General features: G+C 38.7%; 3 protein-coding genes across 5 annotated transcripts in view; all 3 read right to left on the bottom strand.

Annotated features, from left to right (window-relative positions):
- LOC136411406 (titin homolog) overlaps positions 1-20309 on the bottom strand; it is a 33708-nt gene extending 13399 nt beyond the window's left edge. For all 3 annotated transcript variants that reach the window (XM_066393956.1, XM_066393957.1, XM_066393958.1), the window contains exon 1: positions 8-20309. In XM_066393956.1, coding sequence (XP_066250053.1) covers positions 8-20201 — 20194 coding nt within the window. In that variant the 5' untranslated portion in view covers positions 20202-20309. The remainder of the gene's footprint in view (positions 1-7) is intronic.
- LOC136411407 (cytosolic non-specific dipeptidase-like) overlaps positions 1-20342 on the bottom strand; it is a 47493-nt gene that overhangs the window by 24994 nt on the left and 2157 nt on the right. The window lies entirely within an intron of this gene.
- LOC136411659 (uncharacterized) overlaps positions 20276-20342 on the bottom strand; it is an 11565-nt gene continuing 11498 nt past the window's right edge. Inside the window, exon 18 of the mRNA XM_066394312.1 lies at positions 20276-20299. Within this exon, the coding sequence (XP_066250409.1) occupies positions 20276-20299 (24 nt within the window). The remainder of the gene's footprint in view (positions 20300-20342) is intronic.

The raw sequence follows: 20342 nt of genomic DNA, 5'->3' as shown, positions 1-20342 counted from the left end.
TTCTTACCGTTAGGTGCACTTTCTCGTACATTCTTCTTTGCTGTCGCTACTCTTTTTTCTTCAACGCTGTCTCTTTCTTGGAGTCTTGATTTTTCAGGGATACTACAGGCTTCTTTGTGTTGTCCAGTTATAAAATCTTTTCTTTCCCTAGAGGTAATTTTCACATCTGCCATTTCCGTCATATTTTTCGTCATTCTCCGTTTTTTAGATTTAGCTTCTTCGTCCATTTTTTCGGCTGCTACTTTTTCCTTCTGAGCTTTAGCTTCCATTTCCTCTTTTTCTTTTTTAGCCTTAGCTTCCAATTCTTCCTTCTCTTTCTCAGCTTTAGCTTTAGCTTCTTCTTCCTTATTTTTAGCTGTATCTTTTTCCTCTTTCTCCTTGTTGGCTTTAACTTCCGCTTCGTCTTTTTCTTTTTTCAACTTAGCTTCCAATTCTTCCTTCTCTTTCTTGGTTTTAGCTTTAGGTTCTTCATCTTCCTTTTTGGCTGAAACTTTTTCCTCTTTTTCCTTCTGAGCTTTAGCTTCTGCTTCCTCTTTTTCTTTTTTCGCTTTAGCTTCCAATTTTTCCTTCTCCTTCTTGGCTTTAGCTTTAGCTTCTTCATCTTTCTTTTTTACGGCAACTTTTTCCTCTTTCTCCTTCTGGGCTTTAGCTTCTGCTTCTTCTTTTTCATTTTTCGCCTTAACATCCAATTCTCCCTTCTCTTTCTTAGCTTTAGCTTTAGCTTCTTCTTCCTTCTTTTTAGCTGCATCTTCTTCCTTCTTTTTGGCTGCATCTTTTTCCTCTTTTTCCTTCTGTGCTTTAGCTTCTGCTTCTTCTTTTTCTTTTTTCGCCTTAGCTTCCAATTTTTCCTTCTCTTTCTCGGCCTTAGCTTTAGCTTCTTCTTCCTTCTTTTTAGCTGCTTCTTTTTCCTCTTTCTCCTTCTGTGCTTTAGCTTCCGCTTCTTCTTTTTCTTTTTTCGCCTTAGCTTCCAATTCTTCCTTCTCTTTCTTAGCTTTAGCTTTAGCTTCCGCTTCTTCTTTTTCTTTTTTCGCCTTAGCTTCCAATTCTTCCTTCTCTTTCTTAGCTTTAGCTTTAGTTTCTGCTTCCTCTTTTTCTTTTTTCGCCTTAACTTCCAATTCTTCTCTCTCTTTCTTGGTTTTAGCTTTAGCTTCTTTTTCCTTCTTTTTGGCTGCTTCTTTTTCCTCTTTTTCCTTTTGTGCTTTAGCTTCCGCTTCTTCTTTTTCTTTTTTTGCCTTAGCTTCCAATTCTTCTTTCTCTTTCTTAGCTTTAGCTTTAGCTTCTTCTTCCATCTTTTTGGCTGCAACTTTTTCCTCTTTTTCCTTTCGGGCTTTAGCTTCCATTTCCTCTTTTTCTTTTTTCGCCTTAGCTTCCAATTTTTCCTTCTCTTTCTCGGCCTTAGCTTTAGCTTCTTCTTCCTTCGTTTTAGCTGCTTCTTTTTCCTCTTTTTCCTTTTGTGCTTTAGTTTCTGCTTCCTCTTTTTCTTTTTTCGCCTTAACTTCCAATTCTTCTCTCTCTTTCTTGGTTTTAGCTTTAGCTTCTTCTTCCTTCTTTTTAGCTGCAACTTTTTCCTCTTTTTCCTTCTGTGCTTTAGCTTCCGCTTCTTCTTTTTCTTTTTTCGCCTTAGCTTCCAATTTTTCCTTCTCTTTCTCGGCCTTAGCTTTAGCTTCTTCTTCCTTCGTTTTAGCTGCATCTTTTTCCTCTTTCTCCTTCTGGGATTTAGCTTCTGCTTCTTCTTTTTCTTTTTTCGCCTTAACTTCCAATTCTTCCTTCTCTTTCTTAGCTTTAGCTTTAGCTTCTTCTTCCATCTTTTTGGCTGCAACTTTTTCCTCTTTTTCCTTTTGGGCTTTAGCTTCCATTTCCTCTTTTTCTTTTTTCGCCTTAGCTTCCAATTTTTCCTTCTCTTTCTCGGCCTTAGCTTTAGCTTCTTCTTCCTTCGTTTTAGCTGCATCTTTTTCCTCTTTCTCCTTCTGTGCTTTAGCTTCTGCTTCTTCTTTTTCTTTTTTCGCCTTAGCTTCCAATTCTTCCTTCTCTTTCTTAGCTTTAGCTTTAGCTTCCATTTCCTCTTTTTCTTTTTTCGCCTTAGCTTCCAATTTTTCCTTCTCTTTCTCGGCCTTAGCTTTAGCTTCTTCTTCCTTCGTTTTAGCTGCATCTTTTTCCTCTTTCTCCTTCTGGGATTTAGCTTCTGCTTCTTCTTTTTCTTTTTTCGCCTTAACTTCCAATTCTTCTCTCTCTTTCTTGGTTTTAGCTTTAGCTTCTTTTTCCTTCTTTTTGGCTGCATCTTTTTCCTCTTTTTCCTTTTGTGCTTTAGCTTCCGCTTCTTCTTTTTCTTTTTTTGCCTTAGCTTCCAATTCTTCTTTCTCTTTCTCGGCTTTAGCTTTAGCTTCTTCTTCCTTCTTTTTAGCTGCAACTTTTTCCTCTTTTTCCTTCTGTGCTTTAGCTTCCGCTTCTTCTTTTTCTTTTTTCGCCTTAGCTTCTATTTCTTCCTTCTCTTTCTCGGCTTTAGCTTTAGCTTCTTCTTCCTTCTTTTTAGCTGCTTCTTTTTCCTCTTTCTCCTTCTGTGCTTTAGCTTCCGCTTCTTCTTTTTCTTTTTTCGCCTTAGCTTCCAATTCTTCCTTCTCTTTCTTAGCTTTAGCTTTAGCTTCCGCTTCTTCTTTTTCTTTTTTCGCCTTAGCTTCCAATTCTTCTTTCTCTTTCTCGGCTTTAGCTTTAGCTTCTTCTTCCTTCTTTTTAGCTGCAACTTTTTCCTCTTTTTCCTTCTGTGCTTTAGCTTCCGCTTCTTCTTTTTCTTTTTTCGCCTTAGCTTCTATTTCTTCCTTCTCTTTCTCGGCTTTAGCTTTAGCTTCTTTTTTCTTCTTTTTAGCTTCATCTTCTTCCTTCTTTTTGGCTGCATCTTTTTCCTCTTTCTCCTTTTGTGCTTTAGCTTCTGCTTCTTCTTTTTCTTTTTTCGCCTTAGCTTCCAATTTTTCCTTCTCTTTCTCGGCCTTAGCTTTAGCTTCTTCTTCCTTCTTTTTAGCTGCATCTTTTTCCTCTTTCTCCTTCTGTGCTTTAGCTTCTGCTTCTTCTTTTTCTTTTTTAGCCTTAGCACCCAATTCTTCTTTCTCCGTCTTAGTTTTAGCTTTAGATTCTTCTTCCTTCTTTTTGGCTGCAACTTTTTCCTCTTTCTCATTCAGGGCTTTAGTTTCCGCTTCCTCTTTTTCTTTGTTTACCTTAGCGTCCAATTCTTCCTTCTCTGTCTCAGCCTTAACTTTAGTTTCTTCTTCCATCTTCTTGGCTTCAACTTCTTCTCTCTCTTTTTTCGCCTTACCTTCTATGTCTTCTCTATCTGTTTTAGCCTTTACTTCAGCTTCTTCGTTCTCTTTCTTCGCCTTGGCTTCAAACTCCTCTTTATCTTTCTTGGCCTTAGTTTTTATTTCGTCTTTTTCTATTTGAGCTCCTATTTCTTCTTTATCTTTTTTAGCTTTTATTTCCATTTCATTCTGAGTTTTTACTTGTTCTTCATCTTTGTCGTTAGGTTCTGATCCTTCTGTGTCTTGTGTAGCCTCAGCATGAGTTTCTTCTTTTTCTTTTTTGTCCTTCACTTTAGCTTCTTTTTTTGTTTTGACTTTCAATTCTTTGCTCTCTTTCTTGGCTTTGGATTCTTCTTTTTCAAGCTCTTTTTTAACTGTAGGTTCAGTTTCTTCTTTTTCTTTTTTCACTTTCGCTTCACCTTCTTGTACCATTTTTTTTTCCTGGTCAACAACATCGTCATCCATAGCCTGCTCTTCCATTTTCTCTTGGATTTTCCCTTCTTCTTCCTCTTGTATCTTGGCCTTGGCATCGGCATTTTCCTTCTCTTTTTTAGCTTTCATCTCATTTTCCTGTACATCATATTTAAGAATTTTATCTGCAGTTTTAGTTTCAGCTTCTACCACCTTTTCAAGCTGTAAAATCAGCTCCACTCTTTGTTTTTCATCGCTAGACTTACGATCTTTACTAGTTTCATTTGCTTCAATGACAAGCACTTCTTTGGTTTTCTCTCCCATCTCATCAATATCTTTTGCTATATCTTTGAAGCAATCTCTTACAGCATTCAAGTCATCTGAAGTCTTAGTTAAAATCTCTGAAGAAGCAATGAAGGTTGCTATCTTTATTAACTGAGTGTCGATTGTTTTCAACGCCTCTTTTAAGCTACCTTTATGAGGAATTATATCCTCTTCACTTTTAATGGTTTTCACAATTTCTTTTAATCCTTCTAGATCAGAATTTAAGTCAAGATCTGGAATTTCAATGTCTTCAGGGACTTGACCTTCTATCTTTAGTAATCCCTTCCTAGAAGCTGAAAGCTGGTCCATGAGCTTAATTATAGGCTTTGAGGCTCTATGTATGAAAGTGTCGCGATATATACTGTTGTTCAAATCCTTAAGTTGCTGCTCCAGGGCTTTAGAAAATCTGAAGTCGCCTCTTTTTTGCATTGCCTCTTTAAAGAAGTCTTTCTCTAAGGCTTCAATATTGCTTTCCAGCATAGTCAAAGCCTGGCTAAGAATCTCCATTTTATCATTTAATGATACCGTACCAGACGCTTCAATTATAGAGAGCTTGAAGTCTTTTAAGCTTTTAGAAACGTTCATTTCCTCGTTTGGAGCTTCCTTCAATGCTTGTGGATTGCTGAGAATGTCTTCAAGATACAAAGACAAACTGGTCAGTTTATCCGCCACATTGTTCAGCTTCAAAGAATATTCTAAATTGAAGTCGTTGGTGTTATCTCCAATCTCTAAAGCTACTACAAGATTCTCTTGAAGCCTTGCCAGAGGTTCTTGTATGTCTTCAAATTTTAGCATGCTGTCTTTTTCTATATCCTTGAAGAGTTTAGCTGCAGCTTTAAGATTCTTGACTTGAAGACTTAAACTAGTTGTAGATTCCCTGATATTGGTCAAGGTCTTGAAATCGTTTCTTTCCTTGTTGAACGCCTCCACAACTTGAATGAAGCATTGCAGAAGATCCTTCAATACCGATTGGATTTTGAGAGAAGAAAATTTTTCTTCAAACACTAATTGCTCCAGGGAGGCTATGGTAGCTTTAAAGGTCTTGCATATTCCTGGTCGTTCTAACGAGAGAGCTTCAGGAACGGATAGGCTGGTTTCAATTAAATCTAAGGTGGCATTGAGTTGCCTTAATGAAGTGTTGCTTTCAGTGATGAAGGTTGTCGCTAAATCGCTATGTTCAGCCTGTTTCAGAAGTTCCGTTAGTTGTTTCAAGGGGTGCTTTGCTTCTAGAAGTGTTGTGAGGGCTTTGGACGATTCAAATTCCTTTAGGGATTTTTCCAGATGCTCTAGTTTTCCAGTGGTTGACACCAAAGGCTGCATCAAGGCTTCCTGTCTCTCCAACTCTTTTCTGGCCATTGCCTCAACAAGAGATCTCTTTACATCAGCAACAACTTTGCACACATCGTGTAGAGGCATGAATATTGCTTCTAGAAGCTTGTTTTCCACTGGGAGATTTAGAACTCGATCTATGGCTTTTTTGAAGGTTCGAAAAACTGCCTCAAGACTTTTGAGGTTCACGCTGGCATCCTCTGTTTTATCTAGTAAGGAGTTAACCTTCACCAACTCAATTAACACTCCTTCCATGGTAGGAATGAGATTGTTGAGAGGTTCTTGCATGGTCTCTGGAAGATCTTCTCCAAGGCCTTTCAAGCTCTGAACCTCTACGAAGTCTAGGGAGAGACGCAGCTGCTGCAAGGGAGACTCAAGGCTCGCTAAAGATCGGAGACTTTCCAGATTTTTGGAGGAGAGGAGACGTGTTTTCTCTTGCAATTGGGCCACTGGGACTTTTAGTTCTTTGGCCAGTTGCATATACCTCCCACAAGACTTTTTCTGGGGTCCTTCCTCAGTTTCCAATACTTCTCTTATAGTGGCAGAAAGTGAGCTTAACGGCCGTTGAAGTAACTTCATACTTTTTGCTTCAGAAAGATTGACAAGTATAGTATCAACTACCTCCTTCAAGACTTTAACTGCTTGTTTTAGTTCAGGTGTTTGCAAATCTGCCACTTCGATAACTGCAGCTGCTTCCTTAGACTGGATAACAACAATTTTAAGTTTCTCAAACGGTTCTTTAATACGAGCTAATTCCTGATCTTCCTCAAAATATAAATCTTCAACAGACTCTGACATATTCGCGGTAATTTGTGCCAATGCTTCCTTAATAGGTTGCATAGATTCTTCTAACTGTTTTAGTTTCGCTTGTTTGGGAGAGAAAGTTACATTTTTGTTTTCCATCATGAAAGCCTGAATCTCTTCTGATGTTTTCTGAACAATTTCCAATAAATCCTTAGCTACAACTACGTCTTTCCTCTCAGACATTACAGATTTCTCGTCCACTTCCACTAGACTCAAAGAGGCTGAAAATAATTTTAAGGGCATTTCTAGTATTTTAATACTTTGGGCTTCAGAAGGACTCAGTAGATTAGCATCGATTACATCCTTCAAGGTTTTAATTGCTTGTTTCAAATCAGGTGGTTGCAATTTTGCTAATTCGGCATTTGTAGCTACCTCTTTAGATTGGATAATCGCAGCTGTAAGTTTCTCCAAAGGTACTTTGATCTCTGATAATTTTTGAACTTCCTCAGAAGATAAGTCCTGGACTGATTCAGCAGTAATTGTAGAAATTTGTTGCAGAGCTTCATTAACCGATTTGATGGATTCATCAATTTGTTCAAGTTTCGCTTGTTTGGGAGAGGGAGTCACATCTTTAGTTTCCAACTTGAGAGCTTGAATCTCTTCTGATGTCTTCTGAGCAATCTCCAATAGCTCTTTAGCTATAACCACGTCTTTTCTCTCAGACTTTACAGATTTCTCGTCCTCCTCCACTAGGCACAAAGAGGCTGAAAGCGATTTCAAGGGTTTTTCTAATATTTTGATGCTTTGAGCTTCCGAAGGACTGAGTACAATAGCATCGACTACATTTTTTACAGCTTTTACTGCTTGTTTCATTTCGGGTGTCTGCAAATTTACTACTTCTATATTTGTAGCTGTTTCTTTAGTCTGAATAAAAACACCTGTAAGTTTCTCCAAATGTACTTTGATCTCTGATAATTTTTGAACTTCCTCAGAAGATAAGTCCTGGACTGACTCAGATGTAGTTGCAGCAATTTGTGCGAAAGCTTCCTTTACTGATTCAAGTGATTCTTCTAACTGTTCAAGTTTCGCTTGTTTGGGAGAGGGAGTCACATCTTTAGTTTCCAACTTGAGAGCTTGAATCTCTTCTGATGTCTTCTGAGCAATCTCCAATAGCTCTTTAGCTATAACCACGTCTTTTCTCTCAGACTTTACAGATTTCTCGTCCTCCTCCACTAGGCACAAAGAGGCTGAAAGCGATTTCAAGGGTTTTTCTAATATTTTGATGCTTTGAGCTTCCGAAGGACTGAGTACAATAGCATCGACTACATTTTTTACAGCTTTTACTGCTTGTTTCATTTCGGGTGTCTGCAAATTTACTACTTCTATATTTGTAGCTGTTTCTTTAGTCTGAATAAAAGCAGCTGTAAGTTTCTCCAAAGGTACTTTGATCTCTGATAATTTTTGAACTTCCTCAGAAGATAAGTCCTGGACTGATTCAGCAGTAATTGTAGAAATTTGTTGCAGAGCTTCATTAACCGATTTGATGGATTCATCAATTTGTTCAAGTTTCGCTTGTTTGGGAGAGGGAGTCACATCTTTAGTTTCCAACTTGAGAGCTTGAATCTCTTCTGATGTCTTCTGAGCAATCTCCAATAGCTCTTTAGCTATAACCACGTCTTTTCTCTCAGACTTTACAGATTTCTCGTCCTCCTCCACTAGGCACAAAGAGGCTGAAAGCGATTTCAAGGGTTTTTCTAATATTTTGATGCTTTGAGCTTCCGAAGGACTGAGTACAATAGCATCGACTACATTTTTTACAGCTTTTACTGCTTGTTTCATTTCGGGTGTCTGCAAATTTGCTACTTCTACATTTGTAGCTGTTTCTTTAGTCTGAATAAAAGCAGCTGTAAGTTTCTCCAAAGGTACTTTGATCTCTGATAATTTTTGAACTTCCTCAGAAGATAAGTCCTGGACTGATTCAGCAGTAATTGTAGAAATTTGTTGCAGAGCTTCATTAACCGATTTGATGGATTCATCAATTTGTTCAAGTTTCGCTTGTTTGGGAGAGGGAGTCACATCTTTAGTTTCCAACTTGAGAGCTTGAATCTCTTCTGATGTCTTCTGAGCAATCTCCAATAGCTCTTTAGCTATAACCACGTCTTTTCTCTCAGACTTTACAGATTTCTCGTCCTCCTCCACTAGGCACAAAGAGGCTGAAAGCGATTTCAAGGGTTTTTCTAATATTTTGATGCTTTGAGCTTCCGAAGGACTGAGTACAATAGCATCGACTACATTTTTTACAGCTTTTACTGCTTGTTTCATTTCGGGTGTCTGCAAATTTACTACTTCTATATTTGTAGCTGTTTCTTTAGTCTGAATAAAAACACCTGTAAGTTTCTCCAAATGTACTTTGATCTCTGATAATTTTTGAACTTCCTCAGAAGATAAGTCCTGGACTGACTCAGATGTAGTTGCAGCAATTTGTGCGAAAGCTTCCTTTACTGATTCAAGTGATTCTTCTAACTGTTCAAGTTTCGCTTGTTTGGGAGAGGGAGTCACATCTTTAGTTTCCAACTTGAGAGCTTGAATCTCTTCTGATGTCTTCTGAGCAATCTCCAATAGCTCTTTAGCTATAACCACGTCTTTTCTCTCAGACTTTACAGATTTCTCGTCCTCCTCCACTAGGCACAAAGAGGCTGAAAGCGATTTCAAGGGTTTTTCTAATATTTTGATGCTTTGAGCTTCCGAAGGACTGAGTACAATAGCATCGACTACATTTTTTACAGCTTTTACTGCTTGTTTCATTTCGGGTGTCTGCAAATTTACTACTTCTATATTTGTAGCTGTTTCTTTAGTCTGAATAAAAGCAGCTGTAAGTTTCTCCAAAGGTACTTTGATCTCTGATAATTTTTGAACTTCCTCAGAAGATAAGTCCTGGACTGATTCAGCAGTAATTGTAGAAATTTGTTGCAGAGCTTCATTAACCGATTTGATGGATTCATCAATTTGTTCAAGTTTCGCTTGTTTGGGAGAGGGAGTCACATCTTTAGTTTCCAACTTGAGAGCTTGAATCTCTTCTGATGTCTTCTGAGCAATCTCCAATAGCTCTTTAGCTATAACCACGTCTTTTCTCTCAGACTTTACAGATTTCTCGTCCTCCTCCACTAGGCACAAAGAGGCTGAAAGCGATTTCAAGGGTTTTTCTAATATTTTGATGCTTTGAGCTTCCGAAGGACTGAGTACAATAGCATCGACTACATTTTTTACAGCTTTTACTGCTTGTTTCATTTCGGGTGTCTGCAAATTTACTACTTCTATATTTGTAGCTGTTTCTTTAGTCTGAATAAAAACACCTGTAAGTTTCTCCAAATGTACTTTGATCTCTGATAATTTTTGAACTTCCTCAGAAGATAAGTCCTGGACTGACTCAGATGTAGTTGCAGCAATTTGTGCGAAAGCTTCCTTTACTGATTCAAGTGATTCTTCTAACTGTTCAAGTTTCGCTTGTTTGGGAGAGGGAGTCACATCTTTAGTTTCCAACTTGAGAGCTTGAATCTCTTCTGATGTCTTCTGAGCAATCTCCAATAGCTCTTTAGCTATAACCACGTCTTTTCTCTCAGACTTTACAGATTTCTCGTCCTCCTCCACTAGGCACAAAGAGGCTGAAAGCGATTTCAAGGGTTTTTCTAATATTTTGATGCTTTGAGCTTCCGAAGGACTGAGTACAATAGCATCGACTACATTTTTTACAGCTTTTACTGCTTGTTTCATTTCGGGTGTCTGCAAATTTACTACTTCTATATTTGTAGCTGTTTCTTTAGTCTGAATAAAAGCAGCTGTAAGTTTCTCCAAAGGTACTTTGATCTCTGATAATTTTTGAACTTCCTCAGAAGATAAGTCCTGGACTGATTCAGCAGTAATTGTAGAAATTTGTTGCAGAGCTTCATTAACCGATTTGATGGATTCATCAATTTGTTCAAGTTTCGCTTGTTTGGGAGAGGGAGTCACATCTTTAGTTTCCAACTTGAGAGCTTGAATCTCTTCTGATGTCTTCTGAGCAATCTCCAATAGCTCTTTAGCTATAACCACGTCTTTTCTCTCAGACTTTACAGATTTCTCGTCCTCCTCCACTAGGCACAAAGAGGCTGAAAGCGATTTCAAGGGTTTTTCTAATATTTTGATGCTTTGAGCTTCCGAAGGACTGAGTACAATAGCATCGACTACATTTTTTACAGCTTTTACTGCTTGTTTCATTTCGGGTGTCTGCAAATTTACTACTTCTATATTTGTAGCTGTTTCTTTAGTCTGAATAAAAACACCTGTAAGTTTCTCCAAATGTACTTTGATCTCTGATAATTTTTGAACTTCCTCAGAAGATAAGTCCTGGACTGACTCAGATGTAGTTGCAGCAATTTGTGCGAAAGCTTCCTTTACTGATTCAAGTGATTCTTCTAACTGTTCAAGTTTCGCTTGTTTGGGAGAGGGAGTCACGTCTTTAGTTTCCAACTTGAGAGCTTGAATCTCTTCTGATGTCTTCTGAGCAACCTCTAATAACTCCTTAGTTACTGCTACATCTTTTCTCTCAGATTTTATAGGCTTCTGGTCTTCTTCCACTAGACCTAACGAGGCTGAAAGGGATTTCAGGGGCGTTTGTAATATCTTAATACTTTGAGCTTTAGGAGGACCCAGAAGAGTAGCATCGATTACTTCCTTCAAGGCTTTAACTGCTTGTTTCAGTTCAGGTGTCTGTAAATCTGTTACTTGGATAGTTGTAGCTGCTTCTTTAGATTGAATGACAACAGCCTTAAATTTCTCCAAAGCCATATTCATCTCTAGTAATTTATGAGCTTCCTCAGAAGCTAAATCTTGGACTGACTCGGAAGATGTTGTTACAATTCGTTTCAAAGCTTCATTAACCGATTTCATGGATTGTTCTAATCGGTTAAGGTTCATTTGTTTGGGAGTGATAGTTAATTCGTTAGTTTCCAATTTCAGAGCCTGAATCTCGTCTGGTATCTTCTGAGTAACCTCCAACAGTTGCTTCGCTAGTGCTTTGTCCTTGCGGGCTGTTATTAGAGTAAATCTTTGGGAAATGTTTCCCAAGTTCTGAGAAAATGCTTGAATACTTGCTCTAACTTTTTCTCTTTGTGTTGGTGTTTCTGCAACCTTATCTACAGCCTCCTTCAAGATGGCTACAGTCTGCTGCATGAAGGTCAGCTCCTGCAATTCAGGCTTGGTCACCTCTTCTTGGACTTGAGTAACCACCAAGCAGAGCTTCTCTAGAGGCTCAATCAATGGCTCCATCATCAAAGCTTCAGTTTCAGACATTTCTGATGCTTCTTGGGCTAAAGCTACACTGAGGGTTTCAGTTGAGGTCTCAATTCCCTGCGTGATTATTTCCATGTTTGTCAAAGCAAAGTCTTTGGATTTTTGGTTGAGCATGACGGCTGCGATGTTGAGTTTTTTGCTAAGTTCGGTTACTATGCCCAAAATTTTGTCGCCCTTCTTCGGAGAAGATTGCTGTTGAGCTGTAGGGACCTCTATAGTGGAGGTTGTAGCTTTGTCCAATCCTTTCTTTTTGACCAATTGTTCATCAGTAGCTTTTGAAATATCAGCATCTTCTTTTGTTGCTTTCATTTGGGATCTTACCTCAGCCTCAATAGTTATAGGCTTCTCTGCTGCAGAAGTTGTTTCAGTCTTTATCATTCCATCTCTTTCCATTCCTACTTCTTCAGATTTTGCTGCTTCAATAATTTCTGTTGGTGTTTTTGGTAGACATACATCTTCAGGTTGAACGGCTGTAGGTTTCTCTGCAGCTGAGGGAATTACTGAATCCTTTTTTATGATGTCTCCCAATTCTCCTTTTTCAGTTTTTGAAACGTCTGTATCAGTTTTAGGTGTTTCAACTCTTAGGTTATTCTTTGCTTCTCCAGCTATGAGTTCACCTATAACTGACTGAGCTTCTGTGTCTTCAATTACAACTTCTTCTAATGGTTCTTTTTCACGTCTTAGTACGTCTCCATCAAGATCTAGCGTATGTTCCCCTTTTATGATTGAAGGTTTTTCTTTTACCATTCCTTCTAATGTTCCTTCTACGGGTTTTGGTGCATCAAATTCCAATGCTTCAAGTTTCGGCACCTGTTGTGCGTCTTCGATTGTAGGTTTTTGAGTAGCTGTTTCAGATACTGATTCTTGTTTTATAACTTTTTCAAAATCTTTTTCTTCATCTTTCAACACGTTTACATCAACTTTCAACTTATCTGCTTCTACTTCCTGTTTCAGGATATCATCTTTCACAATTTCTGATAACGTTGCAACCATGGCTTCCAATGCAGGCTGTATAACAGTAATCTGCAGATTCTCAGCCTTGAAGGCAGCTTCTCTATCCACGCTTTGCTTCAGGGCAGCTACAGCTTTTTGTGTTTCAATTCTGCCCACTTCAGGCTTCAACAGCTCTTGAGCTTGCTGTATTAGCACTGAAGACAGCTTCTGAAGAGGTTTCACAATTGCTGCCGCATTCTCAAATGGTTCTGCAGCCTGTTCAATTTCTTGAAAAGTGGTTTCAACGATTTCTAAACATTGTTCTACTTCCTTCTGTGTGAGAAGAGCTTGTTGGGGAATTGATTTTAGGTCTTCAAAACTTTGCTTCAAGGTTTTTACTTCCAGAAGCAGTTGCTGAATTGGTTCGACTTGCGCAAGTCTTGCTGATATGGCTTGTAGAGATGGTTCTAACAACTTCAGTTTTTGTGGGAGTTGCTGCACTCCTTGCTCAATTGCTTGCTTCAATTGAAGAGCTGCCTTTTTAATTTCTTCATTCTTTAATTCGGGCTTTTTGGATTGCCTAAGAATGGCTTCACATAGCTTTTTTAAAGGTTCAATACCATGACTTATAGCCTCAGCCTCAACTAGGCTAATGTCTTCTGAAGTAGCTGCATCTAGAGCTTCCCTCAAAGTCTGCAGCTCTGAATTTGAGACCACTCCTTGTTGCTCAACTACAGATACGCCCTCAATGCCTGGCATCAAGAATTTCACTTGCTGCAAGGTTGCAAGCTTTGCTGATAAATACTGAATAGGTTGAAACTTCTGAGCTTTGTTCATGTATCTTTCTACAGAGTATAGAGTCGTCGAGAATTCTTTCAATGGAATCTGCAGGTTGCCTACTAAATTTGTGTTTATCACCTCATCAATTGAAGCCTTTAAGCTGGCAACAGCCTGCTGTATTTCCGGTTTGATCACTTCAGCAACTTGCACTTGAGAAGGTTGTTCTTGGGTTTTACTTACAGTAATAGAGAACCTTTCTAAAGGTTCCACTAAGGTGGCCAAAGCTGTCACTTCTTCTTCAGTCATTTGAGACATAACTTCTTCATTGTTAGCTATCTCTTCAAAGGCTGCACCTAAACTGGCCACAGAGTCTTCAATTTTGGTAGCCAGAATGTCTTCTTCCTTAGTTTCATAGCCAAGAATCACAGCTTTAATATTCAGTTTTTTACTCAGCTCTGCCACTATGCTCAAGATCTGTTTGCCTTTGGATGATTTGGAAGATGGTTCTTCTATTGGTGCTGTAGATTTAGGTTCAAGAGAATGTCCTATTTCAGCTTTTTGAGATTCAGCTTCCGTTTTTTTGGGTTCTTCAGTAGTTTTTATTGACATAACATCTTTTTCAGATGGTTTTGACGGTTCTTCTTTTGTTTCAGATTTTATTTCCTCCTTTTGAGGTCCAAGCGTCGGTTCAGAGATATTAGAAAAAGATTCTGCTTTCTTGGGTTCTTCCACAGGTACTGTTGATTTAAGATCTTCTACAAATATTTTTGTGGATTTCTCTTTTGGCTCAGGTTTGACATCTTCCTTTTGGGATGGGAGTTCTTTTTCGAGGGTTTCAATAGTAATTTCTTTTTTCCTCGATTCTTCAAGTTCTTTTGCAGGTTTGACTTCTTCTTTAGGTGTTTCGGTAGGTTCTTCTTTTGACACCGTTTCAGGGTCTATTTTAGAAAGGTCAGAAATAGATTTGGGCTTTACAGGTTCTTCAGATTTTTGTTTCGTCAGCTCGGATTTCATTTTCTTTTTTCCAATTTCGCTCCCCCTCATAGAAAGCTCAGAAAACACTTTGGGCTCCTCTTTGGAAGATTTTACCTGATCTGAGGCTTCATCTTTGGATTTTTCCTGCGGTTCCATGGTTTTTTGTTCTTCTTTCTCTTGAAGTTTGATTTGTTCTGATTCTGAAACTGTTGCTATAGGTTCCATTTCGGAACACGACGCCTTATGAATTTCTTCGAAAATAATAATTTTTTTCTGTTTATTTAAGTATTCTGCCACCCTTCTGCAAGTATCGAGAATATTCTTCGATATGGTGACTACAGGACTTTCTTTCCCTTCCAGCCTCTTCTCCACCGATGCAATATCATTTTCCACATAGAGCTCCTCTTTGTTTGAAAAAGCCTTAAAAGTTTTCTCCAATATAACTCTGCATTTCGTGATAATCTCTTTCTCCTCCGGGCTCAACAGTGCTTCACAACTCTGTTGGTACTTCTCTAAATTATTCTCCAATGCTTGAAGACTTCCTTTTTCAACTTCATCTTTAATTACAGAGTCAGCTATGTTTGAAGACACTTCTTTAACCCGCTCTTCAACATCTTCTTTAATTCTTGAAGCTTGTGTATCATCCAGTTTTCTTATTTGAACAACAGGTTGAGAATCTGAAGTCATTTTCAAATATTCAGCAACCTTCCTGCAAGTTTCAAGAATATTCTTGGATACAGTCACTACAGGACCTTCTTTGCCTTCTAGCTTTTTCTCGATTGCCTGGATTTCAGTTTCCACTTGAAGCTCTTCCTTGTTTACAAATGCTTTAGAAGCCTTTTCCAAAATAGCTCTGGATTCTTTAATAATTTCCCTCTCTTCTTCATTTAGCAATGCTCCGCAGCTTTTCTGGTACTCTTCTAAATTGCTTTCTAAAACTTTCAAACTACTTTCGCCCACTTCTTCTTTAGCCACATCCAAAACTATCCGTGAAGACCATTCTTCGATACTCGAAACGTCATCCAATTTTTCAGACCTCACAGCATGGCTGCAAATTTCATCAATCTTTAAAACCAGTAGCTTTAGCGCCTCCTGTACATACTCAGCAGACTCATGCCCACACTCAATAATCTCCTGAGACATCTGTCTCAAAGGCTTCAATGCTTCAACTGCCGTCTCTATAGATACTGAGGCATCAACTGCCTGAAACACCCTCTTCAGCTGCCCAGTTAAAGTGTCCATTAATTCTCGCTGCTTCTCCTGAAATTCCTTCACCAGATCGCTGCTCATAAGATTCAGAAGGTTTTGTTCACAATCTTGGAGGTACTCCAAGGGCTCTAGAAGCTCTAGCATAATGTATAAAAGGGAGTCCTTATGGCAAACTTCTTTGATTATTCCACAGAGTTTGGATGCTTCGATTTGATTGTTTCTTAATACACTTAGATCCTTAGGGACCTCTCCTATTATCAAATTCTTCTCCAATTCTTCTACTTGGACAGTTAATGTTTTTAAATGCTCAGAAATGATAGGTTTCTCTTCAGGCTTCACCTCAATAAAGTTTAGAGCTTCTTTAAAGCCTTGAATCGCTTTCTGCAATTCCGCTTTCTCTATTTGAGTGATTACCGGTTTGTGGATAGTAGCCTCTACTTGAGAGACCACCCTGGAAAGCTTCTCCAATGACCTTTGAACTATATTAAGAGCTTCAGCTCTAATTGATGCGTCCGTTATTTCTTCTTCAAGCTTCTCTAGGGGTTCTCGCAGTTCTAATATGGAAACAATAGCTTGGGAGGGCTCTGGGTGCCTATCCACTACAGCCTTTTCCAGGGATTTAAGGTCACACTTTAAGGTATCCATGGAAGCTTTAGCTGAGTTCTCACTGAGTTGTTTTGAACTATTTAAAGAGTTAACAAATTGCTGCAATTCCCTCACTGTAGGAGGATCCCCCGTCAAGATCTCCTGCAAAGCTTTAGTAATATTTGGATTATCCTTGATTTTTTTCTGGAAGTCCTCCAATTGTTCTCTAGAAATCTCGATTATATGTATAACACTTTGAGGGTTTTTCACATTTTCCAGAACTTTGGCCAAATGTTCCAAAGAAGACATGTCTTTAGCGGATTCAACTAATTGATCCAAACATTTCCTCAAAATTGTTCTCTCTGCCATCTCTCTTTGCACTACTACAATGGCTTTGGAAACATTTTCCATAGGCCGGACTAAGTTCTGCAGAACGGTTCTCTCTCCAGTGTTAAATAATGCAGCTTTCATGCAGACTGTTATTAACTTGTTCTGAAGCTGATCCAAATCCTCCGAGAAGTCTTTAATGTCAAAGCTTTCAGTCAAAGAAATTTTAGATAAAATTCTGGCAATATCTCCTATTAATACCATCTCTTCTTCAATTACTATTGAATCCAGCGAGTGAGAAATGTCCACTTGAAGTTCTTCCAGGGGTTGTAGGAGATTTTGAAATAGATCCATGTTGCCTTTGCAATAATGTCTGGTAGTCGCAATGAAACTCAAAAAATCTTGTAAAGAGTTATTGAGTTGGTTTAAGGGAGGGAGGTCCTCAAGGGTAGTCTTTGAGTGGAGGAGGTGGGTTAAATCCAAGGCCTCCTGAAGATGCTCTAGAGGCTCGTTTATTGATTCTGCCAGAGTCAGATGCACCTCTGGGGCTTTCAGATCTGCAGCTTGTTCGTTGATTGATACAATATCCCTCAGAGTTCTTTTCAATGTTTGCAGCCTCTCACTCAACTGCTCGTTGAGATTGTCACTGACTCCTTCCATGGCTTCCGCTAATCTCTGCAAATTCCCCAGCTCTTGGCTACTCACAAGCTCCCCAGAAGTCTCCAGGGAAACTTCCTCAATAATCGCTGTCAAGGGCTTCTGCAGCTCTTCAATTTTTGAAGTTTTGGAGTGGAACTTCTCCAAGGCCCTCCTCAGTTCCAAAAGCACTCCGTTCTTTCTATCACTCTCCTCTTGCCCAGTCATTAAAGCCCTCTCCAACGCCTTTTCGACAGTTTTCAAAACATCTTGTAAAGGATCTATAAAGTCCTTGATCTGGGACTCTTGGTTGATGCTAGCAAGAAGGATTTTGAGGCTATCGCGAGTCTCATCCAGAATTGATACTTGCTCTCCTGAAGACTTGAATTCAAGCTCTTCTACTATGGTTAACAGCTTGTTCGTAGTATGATTTGCACTTATGAGAATGTTTAAATCTGCCCCACTCAGTCTCTCTTTTTTGTCCTCCAAAATGGTGCTAGCAATAAATTGCAAGGTGGTCACTGGTCTTTGCAGCTCCGCTACCAAAATTTTCCTAGATTTGTTCTCGAATCCAGGCTCGGACACGGATAAAGATTCCTGGAGGTTTCTCAGAGAGTTTTGAAGATATTGCAAAGGTTTACAAGACGGTAGTGGAGGAGGAGTTTCAGGCTTCATCAATCCCAGGACATTATCCACTAGCTTAGCTACAATTTCCATTAAAGGGGTCAAAGTGGAATACTGAGGTACACTCTGTATAGTTACTTTAAACTCTTGACCTTTTTCTGAAATGCTCTTGCTTGGAGCTCGGGATTTCTTGGAAAAAACTTCCAAATATTCATTGGTAATGCTCAGACACTCATTGAGTAAATCTACAGCTTTCTGCTCAATATCGCACTCCACAGAAACCCCTTCCAAAGCCTCCAAAAGTCCTATACAAGATTCTTCAATGCTACTTAAACTTTCCAGCTTCACTTTAGAAGGTTTCAGTTTCGCAACAGTTTCTACCACCAATTTAACTGAATTGAAGAGTTTGGTCTTAAAGTCCTTTTCCTGTAAAATACCCTCCATAAGATTCACCACGTTCTTCATGATCTCCTCTAATGGCTCTATCGCCTCCCGTGTCTTGGAATCCTTGGGAGTAGCCACCACTGCCAGGCGCAAATCCTCAATCATTTTCTTTGCTGTATCAACTGAAGCCGATTCTTCTTGAGAGTCGATCAAATTGTGGATCTCCGATAAAGTCTCTTCGGCTACCACCAATGCACTCTGTTCCGGGAGAGTCAGTTGTGAAGGTATAAGGTTTTTAAGAGATGTTTCTATGTGGTGAGTATTGGATTCAACTGATTTTTCAAGCTCATGCACTGCAGCCCTTTTTTCCTCTGAAAGGGGCTGGTGAGTCATGTGGGTTATTGCAGATTTCAAGGCTTTAAGTGAGGAGAGGAGAGTTTCCTCTTGGTCTTTGCTCTCTCCAACAATTATCTCGAATTCTTTAGATTTTAATACTTCAGTAGTTATGGAAGTTTCTATGAGTTCTTCTTTTTCCTCGGATTTATTTTTTTCCAAATCTTTGCTAGTATCAACTTCTTTCTTTTTATGCTCTTGCATTTCTTCACTTTTGGAAGCAACTACTGAAGCTTCAACATCTCTTACTGCTTCACTTTGCTCTGGTGCTGTTTTAGTCTTCAATGAAGCAGCATGTTCTTCAATGGTTATAGCCAGAGGTTTGCGTTCAGGTTCTAAAAGAACGGGTTCCCCGACTTCATCTATGAAACTTTTAATTTCGTCAGATTTGACTTCGAAAGATTTCTTTTCATCATGATCTAGTACATCTTCAGGTTTTAAAGAAGCAACATTTTCTTCAATAGTTGAAGCTGCCGATTTAGTTTCAGTTTCTACAGTATCTTTAGCTATGGTTTTATCTATAGAACTCCCACTTTCATCAGCTTTGACTTCTAGAGGTTCAATTCTATCACGTTCTGACGTATTATCAGGCTTCAGTGAAGCAATATTTTCGTCAATAGTTGAAGCTATAAGTTTGGCTTCCGTTTTTAGGGCGTCTAATTCTGTGATTTTGTCTATGAAACTTCCACTATCATCAGTTTTGACATTTAGAGTTTCCATTTCATGACGTACTGATGCATCTTCAGGCTTCAGCGAGTCAACAGTATCTTCAATACCTAAAGCTATAGGTTTGATTACAGTTTCTACAGCATGTGGTCCTGTAGCTTCATCTGTAGAAATTCCATTTCCGTCAACTTTGACACTGGATGATTTAATTTCACCATATTTTGCAGCATCTTCTTTCTTTAATGAAACAACATTTTCTTCATTAGTGGAAGCTTCATGTTTGATTTCAGGTTCCACAATATCTAGACTAAAAGTTTCCTCTATGGGTCTTCCACTTTCTTCAGTTTTAGTCTGTAGAAGATTCTCCTCGGTTTTTGCTACATTTTCAATATTCATAGAACTTTCTTGTTCATCAGTAGCTTCAGATTTTATTATAAGTGGAGTTAATTCTGTTACTTCTTTGCTTGCTTCAGTGATTGCAATACTTCCTTCATCGTTATCTTTAGAAATGTTTTTTTCAGATTTTATTCCATCTTGCCTCTCTCTTATAATTTCTTCTGCAGTTGCTTCTGCAGTTATTTTCAATTTTCTTATGTACTCCGCCACCCTCCTGCATGTCTCCAAAATATTCTTGGATACACTGACAACTGAGCCTTGTCTTCCTTCCAATTTCTTCTCAACAGCTTCAATATCCAGCTCCAATTGCAGCTGCTCTTTTTTAATAAAAGCCTTGGTGGCTTTTTCCAATATATTTCTGGATGCTCTGATAATTTCGCGTTCTTCTGTAGTGAAGAGAAATTCGCAGTTGTCCTCATACTCTTGAAGATTGCCTTCCAAGACTTGTAAAATGCCTTCCTTCATAGAATGTTTCAGAACATCTTCAGTTATTGAGGTTGATAGTTGATCTACGCGTTCTTTTATTTGAGATTGAATCCTAAAAGCTTCAACTTCAGGAGATTGTGCTGAAGGATGTGTGGGAACTGCAGAAAATCTTTGTAAGTATTTTTGAACTTGTCGGCAAGTTTCCAGAATGTTTCCCGAAACTGTAATTATAGTCCCATGTTTGTTCATTAACTTGGCTTCAACAGCTTTGATTTCAGGTTCTAAATGTAACTCCATCTTGGTAACAAATGCCTTGGAAGCCTTTTTTAGGAGATTTCTGGATTCCTTGATGATTTCTCTCTCTTCTTTATTCAATAGAGCTTGACAGCTTTGCTCATATTCTTTCAGATTACCCTGTAATGCATCTAGACTTCCCTGCTCCATAGAATCTTTTGCAACTTCTTCCACTATAAATGAAGTTAATTCTGCTACTCGTCTGTCTACTTCACTTTCAATTCTTAAAAGTTCTTCTGGATGTACTTCTGCAATTAAAGGAGCTGCTTCAGCTTCCTGGGAAACTGCTTC

Source organism: Euwallacea similis, chromosome 10 (genome assembly GCF_039881205.1).
Source record: "Euwallacea similis isolate ESF13 chromosome 10, ESF131.1, whole genome shotgun sequence".
Classification (NCBI taxonomy): domain Eukaryota; kingdom Metazoa; phylum Arthropoda; class Insecta; order Coleoptera; family Curculionidae; genus Euwallacea; species Euwallacea similis.
The sequence above is the reverse complement of the archived record's forward strand: the minus strand, read 5'-3'. Positions and strand labels throughout refer to the sequence as shown.